Source organism: Daphnia pulex, chromosome 4 (genome assembly GCF_021134715.1).
Source record: "Daphnia pulex isolate KAP4 chromosome 4, ASM2113471v1".
NCBI lineage: Eukaryota > Metazoa > Arthropoda > Branchiopoda > Diplostraca > Daphniidae > Daphnia > Daphnia pulex.
The window spans coordinates 133,865-155,761 of NC_060020.1; the positions used below are offsets into that span (position 1 = coordinate 133,865).

The 21,897-nt window shown below is 42.7% G+C and overlaps 2 protein-coding genes across 3 annotated transcripts in view; one reads left to right on the plus strand and one right to left on the minus strand.

The window, feature by feature from the left end:
- Window positions 1-21,897, plus strand: part of LOC124193209 — a 31,473-nt gene that overhangs the window by 6,069 nt on the left and 3,507 nt on the right. The window contains exons 4-6 of one of the 2 annotated variants that reach the window (XM_046586922.1): window positions 20,661-20,859; window positions 20,968-21,281; window positions 21,371-21,862. In XM_046586922.1, the coding sequence (XP_046442878.1) occupies window positions 20,991-21,281; window positions 21,371-21,862 (783 nt within the window). In that variant the 5' untranslated portion in view covers window positions 20,661-20,859; window positions 20,968-20,990. Of the gene's footprint in view, window positions 1-20,555; window positions 20,860-20,967; window positions 21,282-21,370; window positions 21,863-21,897 lie in introns of those variants that run through there. The other variant, XM_046586923.1, reaches the window with a different exon arrangement.
- Window positions 1,469-17,853, minus strand: LOC124193208. Its single transcript, XM_046586920.1, has 5 exons — window positions 17,696-17,853; window positions 11,679-15,806; window positions 7,649-11,607; window positions 7,428-7,565; window positions 1,469-7,369 (listed from the first exon to the last, which is right to left on the minus strand). The coding sequence occupies exons 2-5, from the start codon at window positions 15,781-15,783 to the stop codon at window positions 3,038-3,040; spliced, it is 12,534 nt and encodes a 4,177-aa protein (XP_046442876.1). The 5' UTR covers window positions 15,784-15,806; window positions 17,696-17,853; the 3' UTR covers window positions 1,469-3,037.

Below are 21,897 nucleotides of genomic sequence, written 5' to 3' on the forward strand. Positions count from 1 at the left end.
GCAGATTTTGACGACATTTTTGTTTGTCGTCTCTGCAAATACTCGCTCCAAAGCTTTGAGCTAACTTCTTATTTCCTTTTTGCCATCGAATAGCCAAGATTAGAAATTTTTATTGCCCGAATTTCTAATCATTTTCCAATTCGTGTTTCATGATGACGTCGAATTTCAGGAATTTGATTAATATAACAAAGTCGGAACTCTTCCAAGAAGCTGTCGATTTCCGCGTTTGTGACTATTTTAAGTTCGGTTATAATTAGAATCCCCAGATAACTGGTCAGAATTGATTTTTAAAATGTTAGTTTCCCTCAGTCCAGTTTCCAGAGATTTTTTTTTTTTCGCCTGTGCAATTTGTTGAGACTTCACGGTCACAGCATTAAACTAGACAGTAAACAACTGAATTCACTCACGAACGTGCACCCAACCAGTCGCGGCCACGGCCACTAATGAAGGAGAGGGGGGGGGGGGAGACTGACTGCTGAGACTAAAATTGGGTAATACTAAAACTTGCTCGAATTCAATTCATCACATCCTATCTCTTGTCCCGGGCCTATCCCCTTCTTAATATGGATGTACTAGGTAGAAACATCTGTAACGTACAGCGGAGACAGTTGTCCGCACGCATGCATTTTTTTTAGTAGGCAACACGAGAATAATCATGGAACGTGTAGAGGGATCAATTGCTTGGGACAGAGTGTATAGTTCGGCGTTTATCGTTATAAAGTTGAGCATGTTAAGGGGATATAGAAGCAAAAATCTAATGGTTTTCCTTTGATTGACTATTATCCATTTCGGTGCTGCAGTATATGAAATTACATGCTAATTCCCTTTTTTCTATTTCCTTTGTTCGTGGACATTTTGAACTGGAAAAGTTTTTTGCGGGTAAATGTAGTTATGCCAATTGATGATGTGTTCTAATGTTGAATAAGCCCATTCTTGACGAATATTGTACGCCATATAAGCCGCCATGAGCCCATAATACTGTATGTATATTTATTATACCGGATAAAGCTGGGATAAAGTACAAATGTTAGTTTTTGCCTAGACCTAGCCCACAGGAAATGAAACGAAATTTTTCATCTTCTTTTTTTTTTTTTTTTTTATAAACTTGATTTCCTAATTTGGTTTAGTGCAAGTTCGAAGAAATGAAGTTATTTGATTGCATTAATGCTTGGATGTTTTATATTTGAATTCGTTTGGCTTCGGCGGCGGTACTGAAAATATAAGAACAAGTTCAAATGAGTAGCTCGTCAGCTTGGCTATAGCCTAAGCGGCATAGCACAATCAAAGTTCAAGCGAGTCCATAGGAAACTTAAGGGCAATGGTTAGTTGTACATTGTCGCTGATGATTGGCATGGATACACGTAATTTTGGTTGTTTATTTGGTTTTCATATGCTATATGTCACCTTAAAATGCTTGTCAAGTTAAAATACGATCTGCATTTCAAAATGCTACACCATTTATTGCGTTGGAAATGGGAATGATTATTGATTGGCTACTGTTGAAGCCTTTTTACTCTCATCTTCCGCTGTAGGCATGTCGCGTCGTTTCTGTGGAGTTGCCATAAGCGATTCATCTGATGTTGAAGCAGCACCAATAGGCTTAGTTTTGTTTCCTGAATTTGATTTGGTCGTGTTAACAGGCGGACATTTTTTTTTTGAACGCAGCAACGATGCTTTGAACTCTGTTTTTATCATGTTTTCGGTCCCGGGGAAGTAAATAGACTGGGGACCGGTTTGTGCACCTACTTTTGTGTCGGACCGGGTATCGGTGACGTTTGGCTTTACTCCCGGCTGAGCCACTAAGATCGGTTTTTTAGAAGGTTTGGGATTGTTATCAACAAGTTTCTGTTGACTCCGTAGATTCTCAAAATGATCCCCCTGAAAATATTCATTTCGTTCAGCTCTGGGCGTATCTCTGTATTCTTTTACACCATCTTTCGTGTTCTTCAATAGAGGGCTTCTGTAGACCGTCTTTCCATCATCCGAAGACCAACGGATACGAAAATTAGCGGGAGTCAAGGGTTTGACTTTGTTAGTTGGGATGCCTTCGTCTATGTCAATATTGATGTGGACCGGACCATTCGAAACTTCGACGAATTTGCGCAATTCAGTTTCTAATTCCTTGTATGGTCCCAAATTGAGTTCAGCCGCCATATTTACTACGTTTTCTTTTAGGCCACCTTTTCCACCCAATATAAAGGCAATTACGTGTCCAGCATGATATTTCTGCTGTTCATTTTGATCTGTATTATTCTCATCAGCCGTCGTATTGGTTTCTCCCTTTCTTCCTGCATTGTCCAATGCTTTGTACATGGTTATGGTAACATTACTGCCACCACCGATATTCTCTTTCGTTATGGTTGCTACGTAAGTACGCACCCTACCCGTTTTGTTATGATGAAGGTAGAGTTCAGCCGGAATGCTATCTTCTTTCGTTGTTCTATTGCCGACTCTTAATCCCGGACAAGCTTCGCCCACTTTTTCGTCGTACAAATAACGAGCCATTTTGTTGCCAGTGGCGTGGGTTTTAACTCGACCTAACAGCTGATCAGTCGAACAATTCTGGGATTTGGCGACAGCATCGTAAAGGCATCTGTTGGGTGGGGCAGGCTTGCCGTTGGCGTCAACTGCGGGCGGTATTTCAATTTCTTTCCCATCAGGTCCGATTAAGGTGACGTGTTTGGTACCGTCTTCGTTGGCAGTGTACTTGACTTGAATGGTTCCAGTCGCCTTACCTTCCGGATCGATTTCGAAGGATCCATTTCCGTTCTTCGCAAAGTCACCCACTGTGTCGACGATTTCAAGTTTGCAATTCAGGGCATCGGCAATCATTTGCATTTCAAGAAGGCCGGCTGTTTTACCACTGCCTATGCCGTCGACCACTTCTTCGTATGTTTTTGGTTCGACAACGGCATTGCCATTGCGATCCTTTTGGATTTCACACCCGTCCTCACCGAGCGAATCTTTGAGTTTCTCGGCATCGGCCTCCGCATTCTCTGCATTGGCCGTTTGCTGGTCCCCTTTATTGTTTCCCTGGTCAGCAGAATTGCCCGTTCCTGAGCCCTGCCACATTGAGCCGATTGCCTGAAAAGTTTTTTTTACCATAGTGCTCGACCATGCCTTCAATTTTGCTTTGGAGCCACGGTTGAACCCAGGCTCTTGTGACGCTGTCAACCATGTACTTGGAAATGTCTCCTTCAACTCGTCCCTTGACTTTTTCCTTGAACTCGTTAAAGGTACTCCTCTCCGTTGCAGCAGTACTGAGCATAGTAGATTCAGTCGCATCGTCATCGTCAGATTCCACTTCATCCTCCGATTCGAAACTTTCACTGTCACTTGTTATTATTTGATGGTATTGGACTGCAGCAGTGGATTTCTTTTTCTCCTCTTCAATCTCAATCTCATCCTCTAGCTTTCTTATCTTTGCATCCAGCGTCTGGTTGACATTGTTGACGTATTCTGGAGCGTAGCTGACGAGACCAAGAATTTCTGCTCCGTTTTTCAGATATTTGACGATTGTCGTGGCTTTTTTGGCGTACTCGACGAAGTTGAAAGATGTTTTCTTGCTGTTCAATCCTACCGCATCGTTCGCTTTAAATTCTTCTGTGCCCTGAGCTTTCCAAACATCCCCTGACTCGGCGAAACAACCGCCGATGGAACTGGTTAACGAAGTAACTTGGCCGACAACACGCCGGCCCCAAAGTGTACTCAAGTCTGAAGTGCTAGCTTTATCCAGGTCGGCATTAATCAATCCGATGGCCTCGCCCGCTTGTCGTCCCAGTTTCTTCATCAATGTCCATATTTTCTCCAGCTTCGCCGCTAATGTGTCAAACAACGGGTACAACAGTTTGCTGATAAGGAACTTGATGTGAACAATGATGTTTTCGATGATGAATGTTTTGAGCCAGGTGAGAAACTTGTCGACACCCAAACTGGTCAAATACGAGAGGATGGCTTTGCCGCATTTGGCCAGCGCTTTTTTGGCTGCGGCAAAGAAGAGGGATAATCCTGCTCTACCCTGGAAACCGGTCATAGCCGCCTTGCCCGCAATCGCTCCTTTAGTCAAATAGGAACTTAATCCAGCAGTGAGAATAGTCACACCAACGCTCCACAACTTGTGCGAGCCGTAACTTGACCAGCTAAAAGTGCCAGACACGCCGTTCTGGATGGCGAACATCATATCTCCGACACCTTCGGCTATTAACGCTCCACCTAAAACAGACATAGTTCCACCGGATAACGCAATTACGGCTGCGCCAGCTGAGATTTGCGCAGCGGCGATCATGGTGACGAAGAAAACTCGCCAATCCCAATAATCCCCCCATGATTGAACGGCCTTCAAGGTGATGACCCCGTCGAACGTCTTGTCTTGGAAGCTCTGAATCTCTTCGGCCGGGAAACGTTTCGTATTTGGATCAGACATGAAATACTTGGACAATGGCTGGAAAGAGGCCGTCACCCTCGGAATGGTCTTGAGTTGCCCGATGCTTTTTTCCAAGGCCATATTCACTTCGGCGCGGTAAGCATCCAGATGTTGCTTCGTCTGTTGCTCTGTTTTCCATTTTTTCATGTTTTCCTTTTCACGATCAGTTATTTTCACCAGTTTTCTCTCATCAGCATATGGATTCATGAATTCCAAGGCAGTGACAACGGACGACATCTTATTATCGGCCAAGTAAGCTGGGATATCGGTGTAGGACACTTCAGTCACGGGTTCTGGGGCAGGGCGATGTTTCCGACAAATGTCATCAATCACAGAGGACAATGCTGAGGTATCGAGAGTTGTTTTTATCTGATTTTTCCGCTCTTCAATTTTATCCTTGTCGGATCTCAGTCCATGAGAGAATACGATTTTGCTTTCTTTGATGACGCCCTGCTCGATCAGGTAATTCCATAATTGGTCGACTGCTTCCCTACTGTCCTTCGGGCACGGAAGATCTTCTCTAGACACGTCGTCGTCGATTTCCATTCGAGCTCCGTCGACTGATAGTGTCCAGGCTGACAAGAGACAGTAATGTTTTCTCAGTTTTTCTGGTAGATTGGTATCGGATTTGAAGTTTAGCGTCTTCAAAAGTTTCCCATGGCGTTCATCCACGTACAACAGGATCTTGTTGGTTTTCAAAAATTCTTCTAGTATAGTCGAATGTTCAGGGCCGAGTCCCAATGTCCCCACTGCTGTTGCATAGTCTTCGCCCTCGTGACTTTGAAGCCAATTCACCAGGAGGCCATTGTAACCAATCAGTTCTTTAGGTAAATTGTCCAGTAGTTTCTTGGCTGATGAATCGTCCACCTGTTGGTCCGCCCAACGAATGATTTGTTGCTGAATAATTTCCTCTTGACCGACGAATCCTTCTTCAATAAGCGTTTCCCACAATTGATCTCTCGTCACGATGACACTTTCCAGTTCCGTTTTCTCGATTGCGTAAGATTTCTTTTGGTGTTTGGCCTTGAAGAGGTGAATGGTTTGCGTCTGGCAGTGGTCCAGACATGACGGCCATTTGACAGTCTTTTGAGTCTGGTGGTTTATTTTGATACAAATGGTTTCATCACCGCTGTCTGTTTTGAAGAAATTAATTTTCTTGGACAAGCGATACGGTTTGCATAGGTCTGCCCTTGCTTCGATGACATTTAACAATTCACGGAATTCTTCTTCTTTCTGGAACTGCATGCCCAGCACCTGACGAACTGGTCGGCCGAGAATGTCCTCCACCGCCGTCAAATGAATTTGTAAAAGACTCAACTGGTTGGTGATTTGTTCTTCGAAACGATTTTCGCTCGGGACTGCACCGCCGGCTCTCTGATTCGCCTGGGATGTTAGTTTGACAAGTTCGCTCGTGGACGTTAGGAACTCCATTTTCTGTTTGATCAAAGTCTTGACTCGTTTCAATAAAACTTTTGCTTCTTTCTTTTGATCTAAAGTGGCCTCCTGCAATATCAGTTTAGCCTTTCGGATCAAGGCGCCTTCACAGGCATTGGGTTCATCTTTTATGACCTTATCATAGCACAAGCCACTTTTGGTTACATCAGTTTTTACTTTTGGAGAAGTTTCGTAGAAATCACCCAGCAACATTAGCTCCGATGGTGTCAGTGCGAATGCAAGGGGAAGAAGGCGAAGGCCCTGACATTCTTTCTTGAAATTTTGAAAATTCTTCTCGACCACATTATCAGTCTTTTTCAGGTGAACGTTGTTGATGTGCTCGGCGTTCTCGTCGAGCCACAATGCCCAGCGATTTGTCAAAAATTTCATCTGCATTTCGCAGTCGGGGCTGGTATCCAATTCTTTTTTCATTTTGTTGTAAATTTCTTGATGGAATCGATCAAAGAGCTTCTCCTCCAGGTAAATCTTTTCAAGTCCACGGTTGCGAATCGTTTCCAATCGGCGACATTCTTTATCGTCTCGTTTCACTTTGAGTCGAAGGAGCTCAGATATCGAATCCTCTTTGCTCTTGACGCTGGAATGGCAAAGGACAAATTGAAAGCTGCCCGGTTGCCCGGCTCTTGCTACTCGTCCTTCAATTTGGGCCTCGACTCGAGCGTTTGGCGGCATGTAAGCGATGACGACATGCAGGCCACCGTTTTTGGCCAGTTGCTCATTGATTTTAAAATCTGTTCCCCGTCCGGCCAAGTTGGTAGCCACAATCACGTCACCAGGACCCAACGCTGTATTGCGTTGCTTCGTCTGAAACTCTGTGTCAAAGGAACTTACGTACTTCACAATCTTGGACGCCTTTGTCTTGTCATCGCTTTGTAGTAGCTTTGAGTAGATTGCTTCGGCTGCTGCAATGTTCTCGCAGACAATCAGAACAGCTCGCCCCTGATCCAGTTGAGTCTGAGTCGCTTTGTTGATGTTTGTCAACCATTTACCTTTGGAAGAAGCCAAAAGGGGATCTTCCTCGAGGCAGAAGCGTCGCTTGAATCGTGGCATCTTGAAGAAATCGACGTTGAAGACGTCGTGGAGCAACTGGCATTCGGCGGTCGAGCCCAGTGTGCCCGTCATGCCGTACAGGGCCGCTCTTTCGTGCTGTTTGAAGAAGCCAATGTTGGACATGAAAACGGCTTTCAGTGAGACTGGACTCAGTTTGAGGGTGTGTTTCAGCTGGATGAATTGGTGTAGCCCTTGTGACCAGTGCATTGAGGCCTGTTCCACGCCCGTCTCTTTGTCCATAATGACAATCTGTTGGCCACGGCCGTCGCCGACATCGTCCACTTTGTAGGAATCTTTGGTCGTCACCAGGTTTTTGGCACGGAAAGCGTTGCGCGTCCATGCCAAAAGATGGCGATGGACATAAGTGTCCAGACATTTCGGGATCGCAATTTCACCTTCTTCTAGTCGCAATTTCATGTAACGGTAGACTTTGGCTTGGGCGCTCTAGGAATGGGAATAACATTATGATCATAAATGATGGAAATATTTATCTTGGAAATACCTCATCGCTCATGGCCACGTCAGGTGCGTGAACGGCATTCCAAATTTCCACAAACACCTGGGTCAGATCGTCCATTTCTGGTATTTTGTGCGACAAGTAGAGGATGTTTTCACCCTTGTCTAGTAGCATACTGTCAACCTTTTAAATAGAAAAGAACCTCAGTAACTTTATCATTTCAATGAGCCTAAAGTGTAGAATTAAGTTATAAGGAAAGATTTTACCTCGTCGACGACGATGGCTCCAGTTTTTCGACCGCCGGTGATTTTTCGTTCGGAGAAGAAATTGCTTAACAAGATGTCGCGCTGGAAGCTGGACATGTCGCCGTAAATGACGTCACTGTTGTAACGTTTACAGCGAAGGCTCTCGTCCTCGGTGCAAGCTGCATCGCAGTTGTTCGCCACCACAATCCCAAAAAGGTCAAAGAACCATTGCATCTCTTTCACATTTTCCTCGGCTAAAACCGACGAGCTGGTGATGATGTCGACGAAACGCCGGCCGTTGGACCAGTTGTCCAGCACGTGATACACAACCAATAAGGCAGTGATGAGCGTTTTCCCTTCGCCAGTCGAAATCTGGGCCATTCTACGTCCGATTTGAGATCCACTTTGCTGGTTAGCCGAAGAGACGAAGATCAAAATTGCCAAAAGTTGAGCGTCGCGCAAATGATGTTTTTCTTTTAATTTGACAGCCCGGAAAGCGACGGACAAGAAATCGGCAGGATCCAGTCGTACGGATTTTGAAACTTTCTTTCGATTTTCACTCCATTCTTTGATTTTGGGGTTATCCCACGACTTCCGCTCTTCCAATGCTAAACGTTGGATTTCTTTCACCTGTTCGATGAGCTTTTTTTGTTGTTGGAGGCCACCAACGATGGCGCTACTGCTAATGTCGTTCTTCATCATGTTGATGATTTGGCTGGCGTCTAAATTAGCTTTCGAAGCATTTTCCTTGTCCATTTCAATTAGTGTCCGATTTTGAATGAATTCCCATAGGTGGTCGTCCTGTTGACCAACTTCTTCGTTTGCCAAGGCAAAAAACTGATCAACAACCCACGGGTATTTGGATAGGTTCTTGAGCATATCGTCCAAAATCTTTTCGTGGTTCCGTTCATTGCTCGCATTTCCTGACAGAATTTCACTAAATTTTGAATTGAACCGCTGGAGGAAACGGTCGGTTTTGTCATGGCCCAAGCGTCGATCGAGGATAGTCGTCAATTGATCAGTCAAAGAAGACGGCCAATCGTCGGCAAGACGGGCGTGCCGAATCAGCCTCATCCATTGCCTGAGAGAAGTTTCCTGGAATCGTCCAATGTCGTCGATGCGTTGTAGAGCTTTTATTTCGGCAACGATTCTAGTCACGAATGACAAATCGATGGGATCACCCGCCGAATTCTGCTTAGCCTCTTGTTCCAACTTGCGAAGGAAAATTTTGAGTACGGTCCTTCCTTTCTGTTGATGGGATTTCAAGCAACATTGCAAATCAGACTTGAGCGAATCTATTAGTTGATTGCCACCAGCAGCATTTCTTGTCGGCGGTTTTGTCTTCAACTGGGCTGTGGCGTTGATGATGGAATTGACCAAGGCGTCGTCGATCCATCGGTGGGGTCGGCTCATCGTCGTCCAACTGAAAAGTTGCTCGGGTGTGAACTCGATTGAGGACAAAAGGATTTCGGTTACCAGAGCCAATCCCACTTGGTCCCGCGTTGATACGATGGACCTCAACACGGTTTCTTGCAACCAAATGAGCCACTCGAATTCCACACCTTCTCGTTTGGCGAAGAAGTGAGCTCTATTGAATGCTCGCTGGAATTCGTCAATGCAATTTTGCTTGTCATGCGGATCCATCGGCTCATTTGACTTTGGGTTCCGTGCCTCTGCGGTGCTGGGTTGACGATCTAGAAGTTCTGTACTCTGTTCCGGATAAAAGTGTTTTAAAAAGCTTTGGTAGATCTTTTGTACTGCCCTCTCTTTCAAAACATGCATGTAAGACAAAGGCTGTTGGGTTCGTAGCAACTCCTCTGCGACATCTCTGCCTACAATGACAATGTACCTCTTCTCTTCTCTGGTAAATAATTCGAATCCAACCGAAGAAAAAAGGCGATTTTCTTTCGTCTTTGCTGCTCCCTTTTTAACGGATTGAATTTGGTCATAGAGATCCCGGATACGGTCGTTGCTTTGGAAGCAGGACTTGGTCTGAAGCCAACGCTCTACGTAAGCCTTTTCCAGAGTAGTGAAAACTGGCTCTTGCTGTTGATTCCTGCCATCGTTGGAATAAAGAACTTGGATAATAGTTTTCTTTTTTAGTCCGTAACTTTTGATCGCCCCTTTGTCACTATACAAGTGTCGAATGTATTGGGCCACGAAATGCAATGGATTTAGTTCGTCTATAACTGTATCCGTGCTGCTGGTTTTTGCCAAGTGCATTAGGCCACCAAAAACGAGAAGTTTGGCTTGAACCTCAGATTGACCGAGAAAATGGGCAGCGACACTCAATTGATTAATTATCTCCTTGAAATTGAATTCAATGGACTTTTTCACTTTTTTCTGCTTAAGCCGTCGTCCTATGAATGCTGCAAGGTGACGAATGAGGCAGATTTCAACAGCTACCAGCCGACTGGTTATTTCTTCATGAGTTTGGACTTCCGACCAAGTCGAAATTGTTGCTACTAGTCCAGACCAACGTTCCAGCATGCTGGCCACATCTTCCAGAGGTTTCATATGCTGATCCAAAATTTGGGTCACAACAGCCAATCGCAGTTGAAGGATCGAATGAGACGACGTAGTTAAAAGCACCTCCTCAAATACAGCAGCGCTCTTGCTATTGGAAGAAACTTTTTTCTTCTGAAATTTTTCTTTCCAACTGTCCATTTTCGGCAAATGAAATTTTTTCTCCGAAACACATTCTTGCCAAATGTCAATCTGCTTATCCACCAATAATTGTTGATCCTGTTTTTTGTCAAAGGCGAGACGCCAAGGGCTAAGGTCTTCTCCGTCTTTCAAGACGAGGACGGTCGCTCTGCAGGTGTCCAATTTTTCAATTTCATTGGCCATAAACAAGTGGCCAACAAAAGATTCAAGTGAAGCAATTGCTCTTTCCACATCTTGTCGATTCTCTTGATCTTTGTAAGTCAGCTCTTCAATTAAATACTCATCGTCAGTGACGGACCAAAGAACGAGGTGCAGCATTTTTGATAAGCTCTTGCAAATATCGTCTTTTGGGTTTTCGATGCTAGTTCGGTGCTTTCCCATCAGGTTGATTGTTTCCTTCCAATCTTCAAGTTGAGAGACGATGTTGGACGTCCGTGCTGGGTCACTGCCGTCCAGCTCGACTTGGCATAGAATCAGCAATTCCACATCGGGTAAGAAAGTGGAGAGACGCTTTTCATTTTCTGATCCCTCACATTGTGCAGCAACAGTCACGAGTGAATCCAATACTTGCAGCAGGTTCTTTTCTGATTGCTGATAGTTTTCGGGAGTAATCTGCTGAATTTGATTAGCGCTACCTAGCTTTAGAGCAATTGAAAGTTGTTTGATTTGCGTCACGACATCATTCGTGAGTTGTCTGAAAATTTGCGAGAAATCTTGCCATATTCGCGTTTTGATGAGCTGCTCCAAGTTTTCAGGTGGCTCTTCACTAAGAGACTGCCATTGCTTGACAGATTCTGTTGGCGACAAGAACAGACTGGTAAGAAATTTGTACCTGTTCAGGAGCACGTCCATCTGTCGGATAACTTTGGTTGGTTCGGCAACCAGGTCCGCGTTGATACAGTTTTCCTTCCAATTTTCACGGAGTTTCTTCCGAATCCGATCGATTTCAGCGTAGCAGTCTGTCCAGCGCAAAAAGTAACGCTCTTTCCAGTTGAGAAAATATTCTGCTCGCAAGTCGGCCTCGTCTCGACAGAAGGAATCGTCTCGAACAAGACCAAAACGGCTTTTATCAAATAACTTATTTAATAAAGTTACTTCAGCTGCCGTAAATGAGACGATTCGATTGTGATGGAGAAAGTGCAGGGCTCTTTGAAGTTGCGGCCTCATCAAATCGACGTCAACTTTTTTCGGTTCCACTTCCAAAAGTCGTTCGACAAACTCCACGAAGGATGCCTTGTCAGATTTTTCGCCTTGATCTTTGAAGGAGCCAATGATGTCGATCTCTCGTTTCTTAATCCAATCGATCGATTGCACTGCACAAAACAAAAAAAAAATTATGTAAATAATGTTTCTGCTATTTTGAATATTCATACTGGATACTTACAGAAACTGACAATTTTCTCCATGGAAAATTGTTTTTTCAGGGCAATTTTAACTAAATCCTTCCTACCAGTATTCTGAAATCTTTTTTTGAGTTCGCTGCAAATGTCAAGCTTTTCTTGGTAAGATTTGCGGCAGTAGGTCCACGTAAGAGCAACTTTGAGTCGATCCACTGAATCCTGAAAAGCGTCTCTCTCCATCGCAGCTTCTTTTGAAATCGGCGCAGCATCAGTTGATTGGCGCTGAATCTTTTCTCTAAATCTGACCAACATTTTTTGAATTTCGTTCCATTCATGATTCCAGTAAAACTGTTCAAATGCCTTTTCAATCAGCAATAAGACTGATTTGAAAGATTCTTTCTCTTCAACCTTATCTTTTTCTAATAATGTTATGACACGCGAACGGATGTCGTCCAAATCTTTGACATCAGTTTTTACGTTGTTAAGTAAGAAAGCCAGCTTATCCAGTTGCTCTATGCTGATGGCTCTAATTTCTGACGGCAGCAAGTCTTTCACGTGACGAACAGCCAATTTCTCCTGTATAAATTTGTTCAAAGTGGTCTCCTTATCTTGATCGGATGATGTATTGGTCGTTAATTCCCTCACCAGATTGTTGAAAAATGTTCCGAATAGTATAGGGGATGGGCTGTTGCGATGGCAGCACTGTAGGAGATTTGTTAAAACTTTTTCTTGATTGATGCCCGGTAGTTGTGATGCAACAATAGAAACTAGTCGATTGCCGAGAATATCAATCAGTTGTTTCCGAGCATTCGATTCGCTCTTTTCTGGTGAAGAAACACTTTCCAGGGGCCTCAATAAGGTTACAAGTTCGTCGTAGGTCCAAACCAATTGTTGGAAATAATAAATTGTAGCCAAAGTGCTCTTCTTATTATCGGCATCGTTAAATAGGTTAAATCCCAAAGTTTTAACTTGAACAGCTCGTTGGAGGTCATTCAGGTGTTGTTCTTCCTTGTTGAACACAAACAGTTGCGCCAGTTCGATATCTTGATTGATGTACTTGAGGGACTGAATCAAATCATCGACGCAGTCGACGTGACGCCGGACAATAGTCGTCACTTCAACCCACAAATCTTGTTGGCGGATTTGCAAAACCAAAGACTGGGTCAGCATCGATAATGTTTGAGACTTTTCTGTGTCGTCGGAGAATTTGTCAATAAGAGCATCCAATAATGGAACGCCTTCAAGCGAATCCCACTCGTCGCTGGATGTTATCGGCATCGTCCGAATTGTATTATCGGTGGAGTCAAATTCTTCAGCTTCTTCTTTTGTTTTAGTTTCATTGGGAAGTTGGTCGGTAATTCTATTCGTCCGCTGTGATTGCATCGATTGAGCTGTGCACATCTTTTTGGCCTTTTGAAATTCCTTCTTAATCCGCTGTTCCAACTCTTTGGCGTGTTTCAGTTTTTGCTTGTTGGCTTCTTCTTCTTCAGCGGCTGCTCTCACACGTTTCTCATTTTCCGCTGAGATTTTTGACAATTCTTCGTGCCGATTGGCTGCAGCTTCAGCGGATTGAAGGGAGGCGGCGTCAGCACGAATGGATTGCTCGAGATAAGCCAGTGATGCGGCGGTCGATTCCTCCTTCTTCCAATCGGCATTCACTCTGGTCATGGCTTTCTTGCGTACGGCCGTGTTCTTTTCGCTCCGCTGCGATTGTTGGCCGTTTTGTCCGTGCTGGCCATCGGCTGCTACTCCTTTGTCTTGGTCTTTTTTCACGATTTTACATCCGAGAACCGCATTGTTGCTGGTACAGTGGACGTCTTCTATCGACAAATTGCCCTTGTCTTCCACCCAGTCTCCCGTATTGGAAAACCACGGATTCAAATCGTTTGGAGTGAAGACTCGAGCCGCGTCCCATCCATTCCGGCCTCCTTTTCCACCTGTTGCTCCTTTGCCTGGGGTTCCATTCTGACCGGAGTCTCCATCTTCGGCCACTACTGGATCGAAAAGGTGTTTCCCGGATTGACACTGGATGTCGATTTGACCTCGGAAACCGCCTTGACCTCCACTTCCACCAGATCCGCCAGATCCGCCGGCGATACCTGGCTCTCCTTCTTCACCCTTCTCTAAGTATTTGATTGCGTATTCTGAACCTTGATAGTAGTTAACGACACTACGTGACATCTCATATACACTCCATACCGGAACAAAGTACTTGAGAAGTGTGAGGGGGATGTAACTGAAATTTTGGTTGACATCAGCTGGCGGACGTAACTTTGCGTCCTCTCCGTCTTTACCATCCGATCCAGGTATTCCATTGCCACCATTCTGGCCGTCTGCTCCATCGCCTCCACGTGCAATTATACTCAATTTTACACCATGAAAAGTGTCACAGTTTATTTGAACGTGTCCCGCGCTTTGTCCTGCTCCGCCATTCAGTCCGTCTTCACCGCTAACTCCCGGTCCAACTCCGTCTCTAGCATCCTTATTTTCCATCTTCTGGGCGTGACGACCCGACGTGTCGATGGCTCGTTTCTCTAGTCCAACTGTTTCAATGCGAGGCGCCGAAATGGCCAGACTGATGCCAGGTACGACCCAGTCGCAATCAATGTAGATGACACTGGCGGCGCAGATGTGGATCTCTTCGCAAGTCAACGGCATCTTCGGCTTGACTTTGTCTAAAATTTGACTCAGGACGAGAGCGTTTCCATCGAATTTCCACGTCGGGTTGGTGGTGCTCTGCATCGGTTCTTTCACCATCTCCTCCAAAAGGCGAATCATCTCGCTCTTGACATCAGATGTGTTGTGTTGAATATACGACATCAAATTCGATAGGTCGCCTCCCTCCTTTAGAAAGGATTCTTTCAATGCAAATTCGTTTAGAATTTTATCTGCGAAATCTGTCACGTTGTCGTACTGGCTATCGAAAAGTCTATGGTGACGTCGTTGACGGGCGAGTTCGTATCGCGGCCGTGATTTACCCAATAGAGAAAGAAATCGATCCCACGCCAATTTCTCCTTCTTTCTCCGCAGGTTATCCCTTTTCTGAAGTACAAACATAGCTGCAAGGCTCAACTGAGCGCGGGGCTGCGACGGTGTGTCATTTCTTCCCAGCATCGTGTCGGATTGCTCTTCGTCAAGTTCTCGTTCCATTTCAGCAATTTCTCTTTCGCTGTCTTTAATCTGAGAATTCAAACGACGTTTCTGTCTCTCAGCTTCGTCTTTTTTCTCAATGGCCTCCAAACGGGCTTTTTCGTAAGACTCGAGGCGCTCGATTTGAATTTCTTCCGCGGCCTTTTCCAGACTCTCGATGAATTCTTTTCTTAATTCCTTTTCAATCTCGTCTCGCCTATTATTACCTTCAACAAAATTGGGATTGAGTAGCTCTTTCATCAGGATCTTCAACCCATCGTCGGAGCAATTCCATTGTAGCAGCAATGCTTCGTGATCTTCGATTTTTTTCCCGCAATTTGTCAAGTTTTCGAGGCAGCAGGTGATTCGCGTCACCAGCTCGTCATCGTCCGGATTGCCTTTGTTCAACATCAGACGAAAAAAGTTCTTTAAGCTCTGAACCAGCTGGCACAAAAGCGCTAGACGGTACACCTGAGGATCTGCGAATGTTTGACTCCATTTTGCGATGCCGTTGAAAACTTCCGCCTCTTTGTCGTACCAAATGAAACATTCGGTCACGGCAGAAGAGTCTCCATGCTCTTCTTCTAGTTGAATTTTCGATTTGCCAGTAAACAGAGTGAAGTGGAGTTTACGACTGGATGTTAGTTGAAACCATTGGAATTCGCCAAGGACTTGGATGACTTCATCAACTACTTTTTCCAAGTCAAGGCTTGAAAGTGTCAGCAGCTCTTGGCGTTTCTTTTCCAGTTGGACACGAAATCGGATCCAATCTTCTTCTTTGGTTTCGGTGCTGGAGACCACCGAATCCCAAGCCTCGTCCAAGTTGGAGATGCCGTCGTATCGATTCGACGCGTGTTGAATCAAGCAGACAGCCAGTGAATCAATGGCGGAAATTTTCTGTCCAACTGCGGCGTGAATCGACGTCAGGCTCAAACCAATTTTCTGTAAATTTTCTTGCAAACGATATCGATTCCATTCAGGATCGATGGAAATCCGTCGTCCTTCAACGTTGATGTCCATATTCCCAATTCAGTGCAGTATTTCTATAGATAACGCTAGTTATATTTGGATAAACTGAGTGTGCTAAGGAGACTATGAATTTATTTGTAATAATTTAGAAATAGCCTCTGCTCATACATTTACTGATTTTTGAAAGCAATATAGTATGGAACGCCATAGTGATAATGAATTAAGTGATTGAAAATTTAGTGCTCGGTCCTTTTCGCCTGCTAGGAGGCGGGCCTATTTTTGTCGTTTCTCCTCCCCTTGGAGGAGGAGATCGGAGATATTGATTTAAATGCAATAGTTTTGAAACAATTGATTAACAGACGAAGTTTCCCGGTGTGTCACGCTGTCAGTCCTGTGGTCCGTGAGTTGTCGTGAACTTTTATATTGTGTTGTTTCTCATTTGCAATTCTTGCTTATCATTTCTATTCCGGTAAGTTGAACAAGTGTTTTTCTTCTAATCGCCAATTGCTTAACTAATTTCGTTCTTTTACCAGATCGTGAGTCTGTCTTTGGAAATTTTGGTTAAATTCTTTTTGGTATGCTAATCTGCTCAGAGATTTTAACCGAATTTAACCAAAAATTCTAAAATAGGCTCAGGATCTGGTAAAAGAACGAAATTAGTTAAGCAATTGGCGATTAGAAGAAAAACACTTGTTCAACTTACCGGAATAGAAATGATAAGCAAGAATTGGAAATGAGAAACAACACAGTAAATGTCCACGACAACTCACGGACCACAGGACGGACAGCGTGACACACCGGGAAACTTCGTCTGTTAATCAATTGTTTCAAAACTATTGCATTTAAATCAATATCTCCGATCTCCCCCTCCAAGGGGAGGAGAAACGACAAAAATAGGCCCGCCGCCTAGCAGGCGAAAAGGACCGAGCACTTAATTGGACCGAGCACTAAATTTTCGAGCACTTAATGCATTATCACTATGGCGTTCCATAATAAAGGGCCTCGGAATCTAGTGATCCTAATTTAAGTCCATTTTTCATTTACATTATTCACATTTGATCCCAATGTAAGATATACTAGATGGCAATTCATTTGAAATGATATGCTTATCTGCTGTCAATCAAATGTCGCAGTATGAAATATTTATACAGTTTACTCAGGACGTTTTTATTTGATTTTTAGATTAACAGCACAAATACGACCTCAAAGTCCTCCATGAAAAATCTCAAAACAAATAAGATAAATAGGACAGAGGTACCATTTTATGTGAAGCATTTGCAACCGAATCTTATCCGATTACTGACACCTCAATTTGAAAACAAATAGGAGAAAGTTACTGCATTCTCTTCTTTGCTCTGTCCACTATCATGGTGTATAATGGTGATTTTTTTATATTGAGTGAAACATGTTGTAAAATAAAAATGGAAAACACAGCTAAAGTTCTTTTTCTAATGTACAAGATATTTGATAGAAATAGAACTCAGTATAACAAAATATGAGAACTGTAGCCAACTATGAGTAAATTTTATCGTGTATTAGAGATTGCGCCATTGGATCTTTCCCTCATTTCTGAGTCGACGGAATAAAAGTCCATCGTGCATCGTATTTCGTCAATGTTCATTTTTTTAACCTGAACTTTTCCGATTTATTTTTCAATTAACTAAACGAGACTAAATTTAATCTGCATCAACAAAAAATTTCATTCGCCAAAGATAACAAAACCCTATTGAAGTTTGCGAGAAATTAGCTTTTTGCCACAGTTTAACTACTTTTTTTAGATTGCAGTATTGAACACAGGTTGACAATTTCTTTTCATTACGAATTCAATGTCAATAATTTTTTAAAAAATTGTTGTTTATGCGTTTCACTTCAATTTTAATACGACATTTAATTTGGGGATGTTTATATTTTTCCTGATGTGTTCTAATAACACCTAGTACTAAATTCGAATAAATTCGCTTACCGATTATTAGCTGTTTTAAATGGGTGATGTTTCTGGAAGCCTAATAATAGTTGACGCGAAATCTAAGCAAGACAATAAAGCAGGCTGCTAGTTGTCTGTTCAGGTGATCACAATCAACTAAACGGTTACCACCTGAATGTCCTTACCAATATAACAAAGTCGAAAGCAGGGAGGACTTTCCTGTTGCACAATATTGCATTGTAAAGCCATAAAGATAAAACGACCAAAATTGGGCGGTTCTTTAAACTCGAACTGTAAGCTCATCACTCATGTAAAATTTCATGCTACGTACAGTATAGTCTCTGACAAATAACTAATTTTGTTTGTAAAGCCTTTTATCAATAGCCTCGTTCATGGAGTCCACGGAGCATTTCTCATTTAAATCAGGTGCCTCAACTATAGGCCTTTTAGGCCCTTTACGTCTTTCATAATCCGTCAAAAAGAAATGCTATATGTTAGCAATAAAGGAAACAGGTATAACCAATATATTTATGATACTGTTATTCTTGGTTAATTTATCTGATAATGGTATATTGGGTATATTCGTAATCTGGATGGTTATAGGTCCGGACAAATATGTTTTTGCAATGGCATGTTTTTGTTATACCCTATATTGTATTTAATATCAAAACTTTGAAATCAGTCAATCAGAACAGTGCGGAAATTTTTAAGAGACTGCCAGCACTTATTTTTCAGCAGGTTATCAGAAACTTTTTCGGCTCTTCCAACATACTTACGTAGCCGATAATAATTTTCCGTGGCATAATAAAACAACAACAGTGAAATTTATACTTACATCAGTTTCTGAAGAGTATTCGTATAGTCGTATCCGTTGAATCGTTTAAGTGTAAGAAAACATTTACTCTATACGGACCAATAAAGTATATGACAATAAAGTAGCTGATTGATGCTATTTATTGTGAGAGAATTGAACAGAGCAACATGATCTATCATGATTTTTTGTTCGCAATGGTAACCGATGATTTGCGTCCCCGTTCGTATTGGCTTCGTTCAACAAAATACGAAAAAAGTACTTTAATCTTCGAACCATCTGACACATTAGCACTAGGCGCGCGGTACACCTGTAATCTGTTTGACCCCATTTTGTGATTCCGTTAAGGCTTCGTCTCTTTGTCGTACCAAATAAAATACTTGACCGCGACAAAAGAGTTTCCCAACTCTTCTGAGTTGTAGTTACCGTCGTATCGATTCGATTCGTGTTGAATCAAGTAGGTAGCCATTGAATCAATGTCAAAAATTGGCCGTCCACTTGAGGGATGAATCGACATTAAACTCGAACCAATTATCTCTAAATTTTCTTGCAGTCGAGATCGATCCCATTCTGGATCGGTGTTGTATTGAGTCCGTCTTCTGTCAATATTTATTTTCATGTTCTTCACTCCCGTGCAGCAGTTTCTTCAGATGGCGTAAATTATTGTATGGAAATGGAACTAGTGTTAGAGAGGGAAACATTTTTGTAGCATCAAAATATTCTTTTGAATTACGTTAACAAGGAGCGTAAGGATCGCAGTACGAGTAGTAGCAGCAGCAGGAGAAATAAGAGCACTAGGATGTCAATGATTACGTGAGGAGCAGTCAGTTGTTCTTCAGTTTTGATTTCCATTTTGTCCGCTTCGGTGCAGCAATGAAGGTATTAGACAGGCCCTGAAATGAAAGTGTATTAGGATTTAGCACGCTTTAATCGGACGTTGTATGCTCATCTGTGGCAAATTTTGGATTTCACATACAGTATATGCCCGAGTATATATGTGTACTTTAAATTATTGAACGTTTTAAATTGTTTGTCAGCTTATAGCCGACATAGCAGATTAGGCTTCTTGATGTTCATTTTTAGCGGATTTTTAGCCATGAAATTATTTGTTTGCGCTTTAAAACTTTTTGCGGCATAAATACGTCACTCATCGCGTCATTAAACGTCAAGCTTAAAAAAAAAACAGTTAAATGAAAATGATCATCAATGAAATTTTAAAGAATTATGATATTATAACACACCCAACACCAAAATTAATTGGAAAAAGTTCACTTACCGTCTCTTCGCCGTCTTACACCGATGATGTTATGAGTCTCTTTCACGTTTCACGGGGAAAATCGATCGTTTCTGAGTCTAATAATAGTCGATACGAAACCCAAACAAACTCGACTATAAAACATGCCTGCCAGTTGCCCGTCCACAGCATTAAACTAGACAGTAAACAACTGAATTCACTCACGAACGTGCTCCGAACCAGGAATATAAGTAAAATTATACATAGAAGAGGAGACCGGGCCCGTCTTGACATTGTTTCCCCTACGTATCTTAACCATCTTGACAAATATTGCATTGGATTTATTTTAAAAAATCTGGTAATTTGTATTATTTCTTCTAATAAGGGAATACAAAGAAAAATAGTTTTAATTTGTTTAACGTTTTTGAATAAAGAGAATCAGAAACTAAGAGCAGGGATGGCTCGAATAAATTTAATTCCATCAGACGACGGCCTTAATGCTGTTTAGTAATCTGGATGGTAGCTCTACATGTACGAACTAGTCATGAATCTAGATTACCATCGACATTTTAAGCCAGGCCACCCGCAACTTTTTTCACTTGTTCGTCGTCGTGCTGTTAATAGAATTAACATTAACGTCAATGTATGTAGTCAGCGAGCTGCAACCAACAAGTCGCAGGTTTGACCCTATTTGTCATGAGCTTTATTAATGAAAAGGAAATGATGTCACAATTTGCTGCGTTTAGTTCTGTTAAAAAGGATGTGTCACTGTCCTCACGCATTTCCTTAATTCAGTGCGTTATACTGTAGACAAGCTACTATGTGGGTTTTTTCGTCGCTCAGTTTTGAGTTGAGCTTCAAGGGGAGGGAACGAATTACTAAATAAAACGAAAAGAAAGTTCTGTGTGAAACTATGTCAGCACTTATTACAGCACCTAAAAATTCTGTTTAACCCTCAGGACACTCGACAGGCTGTTGCCGACTTTCTCATCCGTTCTTTACGGTTCTTTACACAAGGCCCCGTTGTGTTGTGGGTATTTCATTTCAGTATCATTTTGGATTTTCATCAAGAAGCGACGTTCGTTCAACTCTACAACTATTATTCGTCAGTGGAAAGTAAGATGCAACACAAAACAACGTAAAACTTAAGTTCAAAACGTAATAAAATTCAATTTCATTTTGTCACTGTCGATTCAGAATTTTCAAGTCTATTTTTCTCCTATCCTTGTATAAAGTTAGAAACTAATATAGCGTTCTGTGTTCAAGGTGAAACCCAGAACGACACTTAAATGGCCGATGGAATGACGAGTCTGGCGCAAAAGCAACAATTCTGGACGACACTTTTCAAGGAAAAGAAGTTGTCGTCCCAACTTGCCTCGCTAGCGACTGAACATGTTGATGGCATTACGTACGATGACCTGCCGCAGTACGGGCATTTACACGTCAAGGTGGAATCCGGCTCATCCCTTGCCCTTGGTGATAATTTTCAGAGTGACACTTTCATTGTGACGGTTCAAAATACGCGACCAAATGCGACCAATGACGACACTTGCACATACACTTGGAGTACTTTCGTCAAAGTATAATATCCTTATTCAATTGCATCAACAAAAGTCGGATGAAATTCCAAGTAATAATTTACTAAATTGATTTGTTTTTACCTTTGAAGGTGTTGCCATCAAACTCTTTTCTGCGCCAAGCGGCTTACGAAGCACGTACTCACCACCGCGAAATCAACATGTACCACAATTTCTTTAGACTCATCCGGGAAATGCACGTCGACCAGCCGATTCCGCTGGATGTTCCCAATGTTTACTACACCCATATCGAGGAAATAGTCCCAGGAGAGACGGACGGATCAGGAATTTGTACCCTCCTCGAGGATCTCAAAGCTGAGGGTTATCGTATGGCCGATAAAGTGGAAGGCGCCGATTATCGACACTGTCACATGGCCTTGACTTCACTGGCCCATTTCCACGCCTTGACGATTAGTGCGGTGAGAAAGTGGAAGGATCCGGCAACTGGCGAATTATCCAATATTCCTCCACCGGCCAAGTTTCTTGTAGACGAGAAAACATTTTTCGAGTATGGGATGGTAAAATACGTTGAAAATTTTTCCAAATGTATCGTCGAATTTACCCAAGAAGTAGAAAGACCTGACGTGAGTACTTGAATAAATTATTTAAAAATAAAATC